General features: G+C 37.7%; 1 protein-coding gene across 3 annotated transcripts in view; it reads left to right on the top strand.

Moving 5' to 3' along the window:
• The window catches only part of ARHGEF25 (Rho guanine nucleotide exchange factor 25), a 177490-nt gene that overhangs the window by 83644 nt on the left and 80069 nt on the right, over positions 1–13777 (top strand). Inside the window, exon 1 of one of the 3 annotated variants that reach the window (XM_072407314.1) lies at positions 6456–6547. The exons of the other annotated variants lie outside the window; for them this stretch is intronic. Within the exon in view, the coding sequence (XP_072263415.1) occupies positions 6538–6547 (10 nt within the window). The 5' untranslated portion in view covers positions 6456–6537. Of the gene's footprint in view, positions 1–6455; positions 6548–13777 lie in introns of those variants that run through there. 3 annotated transcript variants of the gene reach the window in all.

Genomic DNA, 13777 nt, shown 5'->3' with positions numbered 1-13777 from the left:
TGCCTATAAGACGTATTTTCTGCTAGAGAGAGCAATACCAACCAATTGAAACCAAGGTTAGGCTCTTAGTGTTGTCTGTTTTTCCATTACTTCCTGCCCAGGTGACTGAGGATTATCAGGACAGAAAATGATGAGGAATTTCTTTTAATACTCAAAGAGTAATCAGCAAATTCATTATCAGAATGCAGAAGTAGTGTTTATTGGGGTTTTGTACTATGTACAGTATGTACTTTTCAGTACAAGATGGAAGCTAATTGTATTTAAAGCCATTGTTCTGATATTAGTAAAATGCTGTATTTCTTATACTAGATAATTAATTCTTTATCTTTATATGTATATTCTGTAATTTCTCAAGACTGCTTTGGGAAGTATGTTAGTGGTATATAAAATAAGCATAACTGTAAAAACAGCTAGTGATTTAATAGAACTCATCTGTATTTTACAATGTTCCCTAAAGGGTTACATCAGTGATTATTTAATTGGCAAATAACAATTTTTAAAAAGCTTGTGGTGGTGAAAGCACATGCCGAGACTGATAAGTGAAATAGTATTGTGCTGATCACATATAGTTACCTAAGCAGTTTTGTGTCCTAATATAAACAATATGCTGTGCTTGGCTTTTTTTTATGCATTTGTATACTGTCATTGCTGATTACCCCTGGGCTTTCCCAGGTCTCTGAGATGTTTAAAGGACATGTGCACATTCAGATTTAGTAAATATCTGGCAAAAAGGTGTTGCATTTTCTATCAGTACTTTCTCTTCATACTTGCAGTCAAAAATAAGAAGCAATCATTTATCCCTATTTATGCTTATGTACAGCGATGCGTAATATGTTGCCGCTAAAAAAAATCCTGTTTAACAATAATAATAATAAAAATAATAATGTAAAGAAGGAATGTGTTTAGTGCAATATAACACATTAGAGGAAGGGACAACTGAGGTGCAATAGAGAAAGCAGAATTTGTTAAAAGAAAGGGACAGCTGCTTGCTCTAGAGGGTACATGGCTCAAATAAGCGCTCACTGTATAATTTTTTTTTATTGTGACGGGTTAGCACCAAACCCACTCACTGCAGAGGTATTACAGACTTTAGTTCCAAATTCAGGGCGCCCTGCCCACTTTTATTTATAAAAAAAAAAAATGTGAATTGAAGTACATGATTCCAAATACCGCCTGAACTTGGGATCAGGTGTTTCATTCTACAGTACTATATCTATCTATCTATCTATCTATCTATCTATCTAGGTAGTGGAGTGAGCCAGAAACACCATCAGATGAGCTTTAACCTATGATGACACATTTTGTTCTAAGCTTCTGGTGACAACAATCAGAACAATACTTTAGGGGGCACTGCATGAATAATTGCCTTCAGCACCTACATTTCATCATGTAGAAATTACATTGGCAAATACAATCTCTAACCAAGTTCATGTCAGCCTCCACTTGGATTGAGATCTCCCTCACTTGATATATCAGATGTGTTTCTGCAGCATTTGCTGCTAATTGGCACTGCTGCTTGTATCTCTGCCTTATTTTGCTGTGCCAGTTGCAATAATGTAATTTAAAGTTCACTTGACAGAAAAAGGGTACATGGCTTCCACCCACTCAATGTTCCCCCAGTCAGTACTAATTGGAATAAGCTGCTTTTCTGTAGCAAGCAGACAAAAACATTGAGGTAATGGCAAAAAAGCTATTTTCTCTTTTCATAAAGGTGTTTGTCTTGAAAATTCAGAAAAGTAAGACGGTCTTCAGTGATAAAGGTAAGAGCTGAAATATGATATAACGCAGGACGGCTCCGGACCCTCATTTAGTGTAAGCACATTTGGCATTTCCCATGCAGAGATATTGATCTGTATGGTAAGGGCATTTTTAGTGCTCACTGACACTTGTTTTAAGTGCTGCAAAGATCGTATCGGCTTATTTCCTAAGAGATCAATATTGTCTATACCTGCATTTTTTTTAAAGTTGCACTCATCACAATGAGAAAATAGTGTAGAAATTATGTGTGTATACTCACAACTAAGTTTTTCTGCCAGTGAGGTACGTGTATTCCAAGGAGCATTATTGATTATGAGGGGGAGCATTTTAAAAATAAAACAGATCTGACAGAGAATTCAATTTTGTTTTTAAACATAGGAGGTTGTTTAAGGAATGTTTTACACAAAAAAGGCTTCTAGTTCCAGTAAAATGCCAGTTGTTCTGATGAAAAAATGAGTGTAAAGTACTGTCAGACCTGTCTGATCATTTTTGCTCATATAGGAAGTTAGGACACACTAGATTTCTGGAAAATGAACTGGTAATTTTATTAATTGAACCCCTGGGCAAGACAAAGCATGTCAGATGATGAGAGGTACAAGTGTGATGGTGTAACACATTCTATTTATATGTGTGTACACCAATGCCTCAGTTAAACTTGCTGGAAAAGAATCTCTACACTGAATCTTGCACACCTTTCTTCTTCAACTGATTTAATTGACAAGCATAAACTGCTTTATTACCCACAATATGAATATTAGAGAAGAGGGAGGTAGGATGAAATACTAGTTTGCCTCCAGCTTATTTGTTATAAAGAGCAGTTTTTGAAGCAATTGGTGCTAAAATGAGGACAAATGCACATTTTTTGTTGGCACTATAATCAGAATAATTGTACAGTAGGATGTGTTCAGGCAATTTGGCTTGGTGCTAGAGCAAGCATAGTGTAAAGAAGCATAAATATTTAATCAGGTTTAGTATAGCATATAATATTAACTTGGACTCACTGCAGTCTTCAAATTGTCTATTTAATGCCTACTAATATTTTAAACTAATGCTCTGTCAAGTGAATCAATTTTTCTGCAATGGGTAAACTCCATTCACAGTGTTTTAGCACTCTTTAGGTGATGAACTTTCCTTTAGCTGACTTCCCTTAGAAAAGCCGCCTAGATTGAGGGTGCTGTAAATGTGTCAAAGCCTTGCAAAACTTCTATTACTCCTGTAAACATTCTGGACTTTTCCAACCAAGGGTTTTAGATATAGGAGTATGGAGTAATAAAAATGCCGCCAGTTTATAGAGCTGATGTGACTTCCAAGTATTTATATATTCTTAAGCAGTTAGAAGCTTCAAAACAAACACTAACATCTGTAGCTGCAGGGATTGTGGAACAATTCATTCTCAAAGTTTATAGTAGAAGCACTGAAGTTGTTTTTCTTCTCAGCTCATCAACCCCTGCCTCCTATTAATGATTTAAAAGCATTCTATTCTTCTTTCTTATCCTTCTTCTTCTATTAGAATCTCAGAGCAAGTTCTGGGCTGGAACACTGCCAGGTCACTGCTGGTAAAATGAATAGATGAGCAATACATACAACTACAACTGCGAGGGCCTATTTTAAAGTTGTTACTGCTAAAAATGTAGAAATACTTAAGTGTTCGTATCCTGGCTACAGGTTAACTTTAAATTGTATCATTGGGCTTTTCCATGCATTATATTGTATTTTACAAAATATACAAAAAATTAATCAAATATGTTGGTAGATGGGGATGCCCCTGTAATGGCTGTGGTGTGTGCAGGTTAGAGATGTTTCTGTTGGAATACTTGTTGAGATAAAAAAAATACTGTTATCTGACTTTTGCCCAGTTTTGGGTAAAATGGCACAACAAAATTGCATATCCCAGTTGGGTCAGCTGTATTTATATAGTTTTAGAACTCCGAATATGAGCTTACTATACCCAGAACTCCCTTTTATATGCACTTGTCATTACCAATAGAGAGAAGCCTCAGTCTCATATGACTTAAAGCTAAACTAAGCTCACCTCTCCTTGCTCCGTCACCAGGGCTGACACCATATGCTGGTCCTCTTCCAGCACCTTTGGCCATGCTAATTGTCCTGGAAAGACAGAATATCATTCATTCCTGACAGACAGTTATGCTGGGATCCTACACTGAGCAGCTCATGCACAGCTCAGTGTATATCCTTCAAAAGATTACAAATAGGCAGGTAAGTTTGTTTTATTGCAGGAGATACATAGCCTGTCCCATCTGCAATAAAGAACTGCCTGCTGGCAATTTAAAGTTAATTTAGTTTAGTTTCACTTTAAAAAATTAGTTTTTATGGCTGCAGGTTGGATGAAATGGGAATGCCAGCAGAGATATCTCATGAGTGATGACTGAGTAGCTGGTGGAAGATTCAAACCCTCTGGCTTCTGTCTCAGCCTAATAGTACTGAGAATGGAAACTACAGCTTTTCAATGGGAAAATCATTTCCTTATGCCATTACAGTTGAGCATGCAGTATCCAAGAGAAGTGGCATCACCAGCTCTGCAAGATCCTGGCATACCAGGCAACATATTTCAGCTCTGCATGGGTGTTTATGAAAGTATTTTTTTGAATTTGAAAAGACCCATGAGGGTTGAAGGGTTGTCTAATATTTCTGTCTACAATTGCAGGTATTATTAGTGCAGTAATATGCTTACAGCACATTCCCACACATCCTTTTATCTGATGTATTATAGCAAAGATGTTAAAGGAGCCTAAATCCTTTAACAGAGGCAAGTCTTAAACATTCTTAAGTACGTTTATTCATTGTGCTCTTATTTCTCCATTTCCCTACTCTCAAATGTACACAACATAAATATGAGAACATGCTCCTAGGTTAGAACAGATTAAAAAAAATATAGCGGTACAGAGAGAGATTTCTTCATGTACACAGTGTATGCGGAGTCATTTAATCTTAATTAGAATCGGTCTACATTTTTCAATGCGTGAACATTAATCTTCAGGAGTAAATTTGAGGCAATTAATCAGCAGCTATAATGATGGGTGTCTAGCACAAAAAAATAAAAAAGATATGGTAAGAAAGTTTTCAGAGAATATCATACAATATATCCTATAGGAAGAAACAAAAATGATTAAGACAAGGACTATACAAGTAATTAAAATTCTCTGATACTGAAAGATTTAACCATGTGTTGACAATGCTAATAGAATAGCAGCCAGTAGCAGTTCTCTCTTACTTTGACCAACAATTTGTCCCCAATTGTAGGAGGGGCAGGTATTGTCCCTTCTATAATAAAATACCTGCGCTTGCCTGGTTGCATTTTTTACATGGGCACCACCATCTTCTTCTGCAACGATCTTGATCAATAGTAAGGTCACTTCTGCAAAACAAATCCTGCCTGAAATGTAAAGCATATCTACCTTCCTTCCCAAAATGCAATATACATCAAGTATGTGAAGGCATCAACATCATTATAACCATCAGCATCATCATCCTCCACCTCCTAGATTGTAAGCTCTTCGGGGCATAGGGGTTGCAAATGAGAGACAGATACAGACAGTGACACAGGAGGGGAAGACCCTGCCCCGAAGAGCTTACAATCTAGAAGGTGGGGGATGATGATGGTGATGGTTGAAATGATGTTGATTAACATAGAATTGATAAGGTTACTAGATTATCAAAACTTCCTGATGTTAAAACTGAAAATTCCTGTACAGTTGGAAAAGATATTTTATTGTTGTATGTGACTCCCCATTTTTCCCCAATATTTATTGAAAAATCCCCAAAAACAATGAAATCCAAATAGTTGCAATGTACACGGTGGTAGCAGCCAATAGGAGTGTGCCCGCCATGTAACTAGCATCCATCCAATAAGTACCTTACTTACCATTCAGGATGCACATGTATCCCTGGCTGTACAGTAAACATCACAAATTGAAAGCGGAACTTCCCTGCCTACTCCTCCCATCCAGATGTATTTGTGGAGATACATTGCAGCCATTTGATGTGTACACTAGTTACTATTCATAATACACACATTTTCAAGCCATATAGTGGATATTTTGTTCCTCAACTGCAAAACAAACAAATAATAGTAAAAAGTAAAAGCACAGCACATGCGGTTCATACGTATGTATGTTTGATCAAGATTTACCAACATGTCCAATTGCTCAACAACCAATCCAGGTGCCAAAATCATTTGGTAGCGATTGGCCCAAAGTTCATTTTATTTCAGACTGACTTTTTATTTGATCAGAAATTGTTTTGGAGTAAAAAAATCTTCCCTTGTGTACCCCCCCTAAATTAACATATATATGGTCACTACGATGTATGCTTCCACTTTATTTCCCCCAGGAAGGGTTGTGAATTTGGCCCACACACTGGTTGGGTATTGGTAGCTATAGGAAAAAATGGAAGTAGCAGTGAGCAAAATCGATGCTGCAAATAAAATCCAACGTGTCTGTTGTGTCTATTTACACGGCACGCTTTTCATGTTGACATTCTTGTAACATTGTAAGAGACTGTATATGTTATAAGAGACATGCAGTACAGAGTACATTGCATGTGAGGTTGTTGCTAGGATACAATAGGAACCATATACACATCCCCAGCTAACTGAGCTCCTTCTGCAGAGGATGACACAGGCACCAGACAGTTAGAGAATTCCCCTTTTATCAAGTGTTGAGTATGAATAAATTGGACAAGCCTAACTGGGGATGACCCAGGGAGGTATGTCTGAAGATCTGGGAGGAGGGAGCAGAATCCAGGAGAACAGCAGCTGCTATGGCAACAGGTAAGTTTTAATATTTAACTCCTACAGATCCTGGGGGGAAAATAGAACTGCTAGTACTGCCACTGAGGTAAATAAAAAATGGACATATGGACACATATTTACACACACATATATATATACCTGACCTGAAACAAGTAAGTATTTACACACACATATATATATATATATATATATATATATATATATATATATATATATGTGTGTGTAAATATGTGTCCATATGTCCATTTTTTATGATTTGGGTGTCATTAGGGTTTGGTGGTGTCACCCCTTTGATATTAGTAGTCTGTATTTACTGATGTATTCATAGATACCTGCAGGGCTGTTGGCGTATTTAATAAAGTCATACGTATCTGAGCAATGATGATGCATAAAATCCAGCACTGCTTCTTAGTCATTATTTTATGTATTGCTAGGATTTCATTTGTTTGTAGTTTAATATAAAAACTATTTGTAAGGGTTTAAATGAACATTAATTCATACAGAAAGCATATCAGTAACTAGCAATAGGTATTTAAAAATATGATGGCTTGCTTGGAAAACATTTAACCTATACGTTTTTTTTTTGTAATTAAAGAAAAATACTGGGTGTTAAAAAGGGGAAATTATTTAAAAATTGCATGTCATGAGAGAGATATAAAGACTTTTTTTTTCTGCTAAAAATGCTAGTTGCTTGGCTTCAGTATTCAAATCATTGACCTTTCTGATCTTCTGAGTCTTTTCTGATCATCATACTTGTTTCAGGTCAGTAACATAGAATGTATTAATGGGCATCTTCAGAAAGAAGATAGCGGTGGCGGCCCCCTACGGTCCCCCTAGGTCGAGTTTACCTAACCTATAGTAACTAAAAATTTAGATTTAGGTTTGACTTTGCAGTTTAATCTATTAAGCTAAATGAAGAAGAACAGAAATGTATTTCAGTTTATCAGCACACAGTTATGGTGGTTGCAGTAGTTTTTCTCAGACATTTTTTTTTTCATCTAGTGATCAGTACCACACTTTCTGTCCTGGGTGGTAATAGTCACACAGTAGTAGAGCTGTCACCCCAGAACAGGATACGACTTTCAATGGTTAGTTTAATGAACCAAATCAGAACAAATAAGATAAATTCATAGTCAGGGTTTACATTTACCAAGCCAGGCTTGTCAAACTTGCATTGAACAATGGGGAATTAAGAAGACTAAGGCTATGTATGAATGTAACATTTATGTAGGTGCAAAAGATCTTTGTGATCATTTGTAGCAGCACTAGAAAGAATGAATTCTGTACAGCTCAGTTCAGTTCTATGGAGGGGAAGGACAAGCGGGAATTACCCTCCTACATCTTCCTCCACAGGAAATGACAACAGTTGATGGGACCACTGTACATGCGCTGGATTTTTACCTGAAGTGTTCAAAAGTGTTCATCTCGGGTGACAGCTATCTAGAATAAATGACAAATGCTAGGTACACACTTTTCAGCAATCCTTTAGGGAAGACTTGCTGTACAGATGGGTTGCTTTGCTTTCTGGTAGATGGGAGAAGAGTGGGAGAGACCTACTGAGAGGAAGCAAGTGAAATTTAAAAAAAACAATATCCTCGGCCATTATGGTCACCAGTGATCCAACAGGGTAGTATACTAATATCCCCTTCAAGGAAGTTGGAGAACTCTTGCAGCATGTATTAAGGAATTGTAAATTGTTCTTAAGTAAATCTCCAATACCACTTGAGAGCAGCCCACCTAGGATAATATTTACCTTCCCCCTGAACCCTTTGACAAAGTCCTTGCTGGCTTGTGTTGATGATATTTTCCTTGTGTACCATGGTCCTATGGGGTAGCCTCCAGTGGCTCAGCAGAGGATGGCTTATCCCTATGAAGGAATGGGGACAGTGCATAGGTGCAGTATGAAGAAAAACTACCTGGGATCTTCATTAGAGGAAAACTTCATGATAAGGTAAAGGTATATAGTGTGTGAACAGTCTGTTCTTTGTTTGAGTTTCCAATATGTGAGATGGTAACCCTCTCATTTTAGACACTGAATATTTTTAGCTGCCCAGGAAATGTATGATGCCAAACATAAAGTGTTTGTCTATAGAAGATGTTTTGCAAGTGTAACCCATGCCGGGTACTTGTCATTATTACTTTTTGCTGTATTGTGGTGTGTAGGCATGGCAACTGAGCCTTCTATTTGTTGCACTGTATGAGGACAAAATGTACAATGTATTCCAACTTAATAAGTGCAAACCCACCTATTGATTCTGTATGAGGAATTTAGAAAATTACAAAACTTCATTGTAGTAGTAATGATGCTCGATACTGCTTGTCACACACAGAGGAGGTTAGTTTTGGTATAATAGTGTTTTCATTGATGATGGAAGCAATTGTTTAGAAATTGTTTTACATGCATACCTGCCTTTCCATTCTTTTTACATGAATTAATGTGTTATACCTACAATCTGAAATACGTCAGTGGCCTGCACACATGAAACACCATACACTCCACATATCCATCCTAAACCATGCCCTTTTTATTCTGAAATGCCTGTGTTTAAGCTGATTTCAAAGTGGATAATAAAAAATCAGTTAATGCAGTTATATATTCATTAAAGCGTACCTAAACTCAGAACTTTCACTTTTCATAAAAGGTTAGACAACCCCTTTATGTTTAGTAAAAATTCTGCGTGTTATTTTTTTTTTAAGGGCAGCCCAGCTCACTGCTGAATGGGAGCGCAGAGCCTTCTGGGATACCTACGTCATGCATCTCGGGAGGCTCTTGGGTGCGCAGAAGGAGCCCTTTTGTCAAATGGGAAAAAAAATTGCACAGTGAGATCGGCAAGTTTTTTCTCCAGCTACGTCACCCGATCTCGCGCCTGTATCGGGTGACGTAGTAATAAGAACCCAGAAGAAGAGGGGAAGATAGCGGTGCCTGGAGCGCGGGCCGAAGACAGATACCGGGACGACACAGGACCTGATGAAAGAGTCCTCCGGACCGATCGACTGCTCAGCAGGTTTGAAGGTAAGTGTATTTGTTTTTTTTTTTTGGCTGTTTTTGAGTTTAGTTCCTCTTTAAGTAACCGTTAGGTGTTTATGTAAATGTAGGTAGTATATGAATTAGTCTTATCAACTACTCCCTGTACTACTCTGTATGCTGATGACACTCAAATTTATCTGTCCACCCCTGACCTGTCTCCCTCAGTCCTGGATAAGGTCTCATGCTGCCTGTCAGCCAACTCATCATGGATGTCTGACCGATTCCTGAAACTCAACCTGGATAAAACAGAACTCATCATCATCCCCCCCTCAAATTCCAAATCCCCCCCTGACATATATCTAACTATTAACAAGACTGTTATTCGGCCCTCCCCTCAGGCACGTTGCCTTGGTGTCACCTTTGACTCGGCCCTCTCATTTACCAACCATATTCAGAACATTTCCAGGTCCTGTCACTTTCACTTACGCAACATCTCCAAAATCCGCCCCTACCTGTCCCCAGAGACCACCAAACTCCTTGTACATGCTCTTATCATCTCTCGTATGGACTACTGTAACATCCTTCTCTCTGGTATTCCACTAACCCGACTCTCTCCTCTACAATCTATTATGAATGCTGCAACCAGACTCATCCATCCTTCCCTCCGCTCCTCTTCCGCTACATCTCTTTGTAGTTCTCTCCATTGGCTTGCATTTCACCTTAGAATCAAATTTAAGCTCCTGTGCTTTGCCTTCAAATCCCTACACAGGCACTTACATTTCTGACTTGGTACAAAAATACTCCCCCTGCTGCTCTCTCCGCTCCTCCAATGACCTTCTAATGACTTCCTCACTCATAACCTCATCACACGCACGGTTACAAGACTTCTCTAGAGCTGCCCCAACTCTCTGGAATGGTCTTCCTCATCCTATTCGGCTTGCTCCTACTTTCTGCTCATTTGAAAGAGCGCTCAAAACACATTTTTTCAAACTTGCCTACCCATCTTCTTCTGTCTTTTGAAACCATCACTACTTCCCACACTACATATCTCCCATCCTATTGTGTGTGAAATTCCCCCACTTACTAGATTGTAAGCTCCTCGGGGCAGGGTCCTCTCCTCCTGTATCACTGTCTGTATTAGTCTGTCATTTGCAATCCCTATTGAATGTACAGCGCTGCGTAATATGTTGGCGCTATATAAATCCTGTTTAATAATAATTATGTTTAATAATAATACTACAGCATTAGGCCTGCAACAGGGACGGCCAGCACTAGCAGTCAGTCAAGCTTTGCTGCATGCAAATATCCTGACAAGAAACAAGCTCATAGATGAGGAGTGATAACCTCATTGGCAAGCTACTACTCACTCACTGTCCAATTAGCAAGCAATGGGTGTGTTCCTGAATGGCTATGCTGTCTGACTCGGGTACCTGGATCAAAAGATTAGCTGCTTTTATAGCTATTTATATCATGTTGGGCAGAGACTGATGGAGGATGGATGTCCTATGCATAGTTATATTTTACCTTGAGATTCCTTGTAGTCAACTCACTTGCTGTTCCCGCTGTTCAAACTTGTTGCAATAATTTATGATCAGTCGTTCTTTATTTGTTTTTTTTTTCTTTGCTTTTTCTTTATATTATGAATCTTTTTTTTAATAATAATGTTATTGTATGAAAAGTTCCAAGTACAGTAACACATTGCAACCAGCCAGAATCTATTTATAGTTAGGTTCTGATCCGCTACTGTAGGTACTGCAGTGTTTTTTTCTTTTTCATTGATTAAGCTCGGTATAGTTGCTTGTTTTTTAGTTAATCTATGTTGTTTTGGATCATTTACTTTAAAGAACATTTGTAATGAGAAAAGTAAGAAGAATGCCTTATCTGACCTGCTTTTTGCTGGCCCTAAAGAATATGCAGTTTAGGAGTCCTGGTTTTACTTATGTGGTAAATCTGGGTCAGTTAAAGATAATATATTAAAGACACTCAGATCTTCAAGAAGGGAGATCTGCAATGATAGTCTTTTAATACAGGTTTCCTTTCCCTTTTTCTGTATATTGCATTCCATTTGTCACTAACTTAAATCAGATTTTTTTGAGAGCTTGATTGATACCACATTGGTCAAATTATTGAATGTATAAATAGGCATGGTGGCTAAGTTGCTAGCACCTTTACCATTGCAGCATTAGGGGCCCAGGTTGAACAGTCAGCCATGACTCCTGTGTTCGGGTGGGTTTCTCTTGGCATTCTGGTTTCGTCCCACATCTCAAAAACATTCTGGTAGAATAATTGGCTTTCCCTGAAACTGGTCTAGGATCATGTTATTGGGATATGACTATGGTGTAGGGACATTACATTGTGACCTCCTCTGGGGGACATTTAGTAACATGACTATAGAGTTGCTATATATCAGAGCGATATAAATAGAAGATTCTAATTACGTTTGCTGAATGCCATTATTGACTTTATTGTTATGAAACATTTTTATTCTTCATCTGATTTCTGTTCCTTTACAGCCATATTCCTAGTTGAAAAAAGAAAAAATAACCATTCATTTTATTGCACAACTGCATTGATTTTGTAGGCATTATGAGTGTTGAAGAATGGGGAGAGCGTTCTGTTGAATGTACGTTTCACAATTACCAGCTGTGTGAGATAGAAGGTTACTGTTTTTGATCAGGATGTAACATACTGAGAGATGCATTTTTATTTCCACCAATATAATTTCTGTTGACATCAGTTTCCTTTGTTTTCAAACCACAGCATGTCCCATTTCATCATTTAAGCTCTTGTGCCAAATCACAAATGGATTTCGGTAATTTGTAGAATTATGTTCTTGATACATTAATCTTCCAGGTTGTTGTGTTAAGGCATTGACTAAAGCTTTGCACAAATAAAGCCTAGAAAGGTATTATCTTAGAAGGGAATTAATCTAGTGTAACAGCTAAAAAAATTCAACACAGGAAAGCATTCACAGAGACAAGGGCTGCTGGTAGCAAGAACCCCTAAAAGATACTTCCAGGTACCTAACCTTTCTCCACCTTCAGCATTATTGCCAGCAAAAACCAAGGTGCCCTGATACCTTCAAAGTACCTAAGGCCTCCTAGACATGACTGTGTCCTGAAATCTGTATTCATTTGGCAGCCTCTGTAGAGTTGATTGGCTAATTATTGTATTTTATACATTTTTGTTGGGTTGCCTTGTTGAGCATTATACAATTCTGAAGATGTTTTCAAAAACCACACATTTCTGCTATGTCCGCAGTGTAAAAATTGTGATTTTCACAAACATTTTCAGAACTGAATGTAGGCTGGTGAAAAATGCTGCTGTTTACCAAAAGAAAGCTCATGTTAGAAATTTGAAATAAATGTTGCATTGTAATGAATATTTATTCCAAATAAAATATCCACACACAGTACTTTTTAAATGTGGGCTGAAAAGCTATTTAGAAATGGGGTAACCTAAATTGAATACCAAAATATAAAAACAAAACAAAAACAATTTCAAAATATAATTTAATGGTAAATAAATAACCACAAAACTATCACCTAACATAAGCTGCCCAGGTTGGTATAAATCAGGTAATCAAAATCTGATCTACTATAACTTACCGTATTTTTTGCCATATAAGACGCACTTTTTCTTCCCCAAAACTGGGGGGGAAAAGTTAGTGCGTCCTATACGACAAAGGTGTGATAAAATAACTAAAATAATATACTCACCCGATCCTGCGTGTGTCTCTGGCTGCAGCAGCGTCTGTCTCCTCTTCTCTCTGGCAGCAGCACGTGTCTTCTCCTGTCTGTAAAGCAGAGCGAAAGAAGCCGGCCAATTGACATCACTGTCACAAGCAATTAAAATGTTCTTTTGTTAGGACTGTAGACATATTGTTTAATGTGTTTTTGTTTTGAAAAGAAGCAAACACATTTTTGGTTTGATGTTCCTTTAAATATGCAGGCATGGCAAAACAATGCAGTACATCAATGCAATACATGCACATTGCCCATGGTTGTCCTCTCTGAAAACTACTTATTAAAAAAAGGCTCTCAGCTTCTAGTTATTGTTTGTATGGTTTTTGTAGACACAGTGCCTTTTCTGGACTTAAATCTTTAGACAGAAATTAGACACCAGCCAGCTCTGAGTTTTGGACAATATCAGCAACAACATATTTACCAAAATGTTTCTAATTGTAAATTTACCAGACCAATAAGTGCAGATGGCCCTTACTTTAAATGACCATTATATAGAAATAATTAAAGCTGTTTGTGGGGAATTTAGTCAAATAA

Source organism: Pyxicephalus adspersus, chromosome 1 (assembly GCF_032062135.1).
Source record: "Pyxicephalus adspersus chromosome 1, UCB_Pads_2.0, whole genome shotgun sequence".
NCBI classification, from domain to species: Eukaryota; Metazoa; Chordata; class Amphibia; order Anura; family Pyxicephalidae; genus Pyxicephalus; species Pyxicephalus adspersus.
The sequence above is the reverse complement of the archived record's forward strand: the minus strand, read 5'-3'. Positions and strand labels throughout refer to the sequence as shown.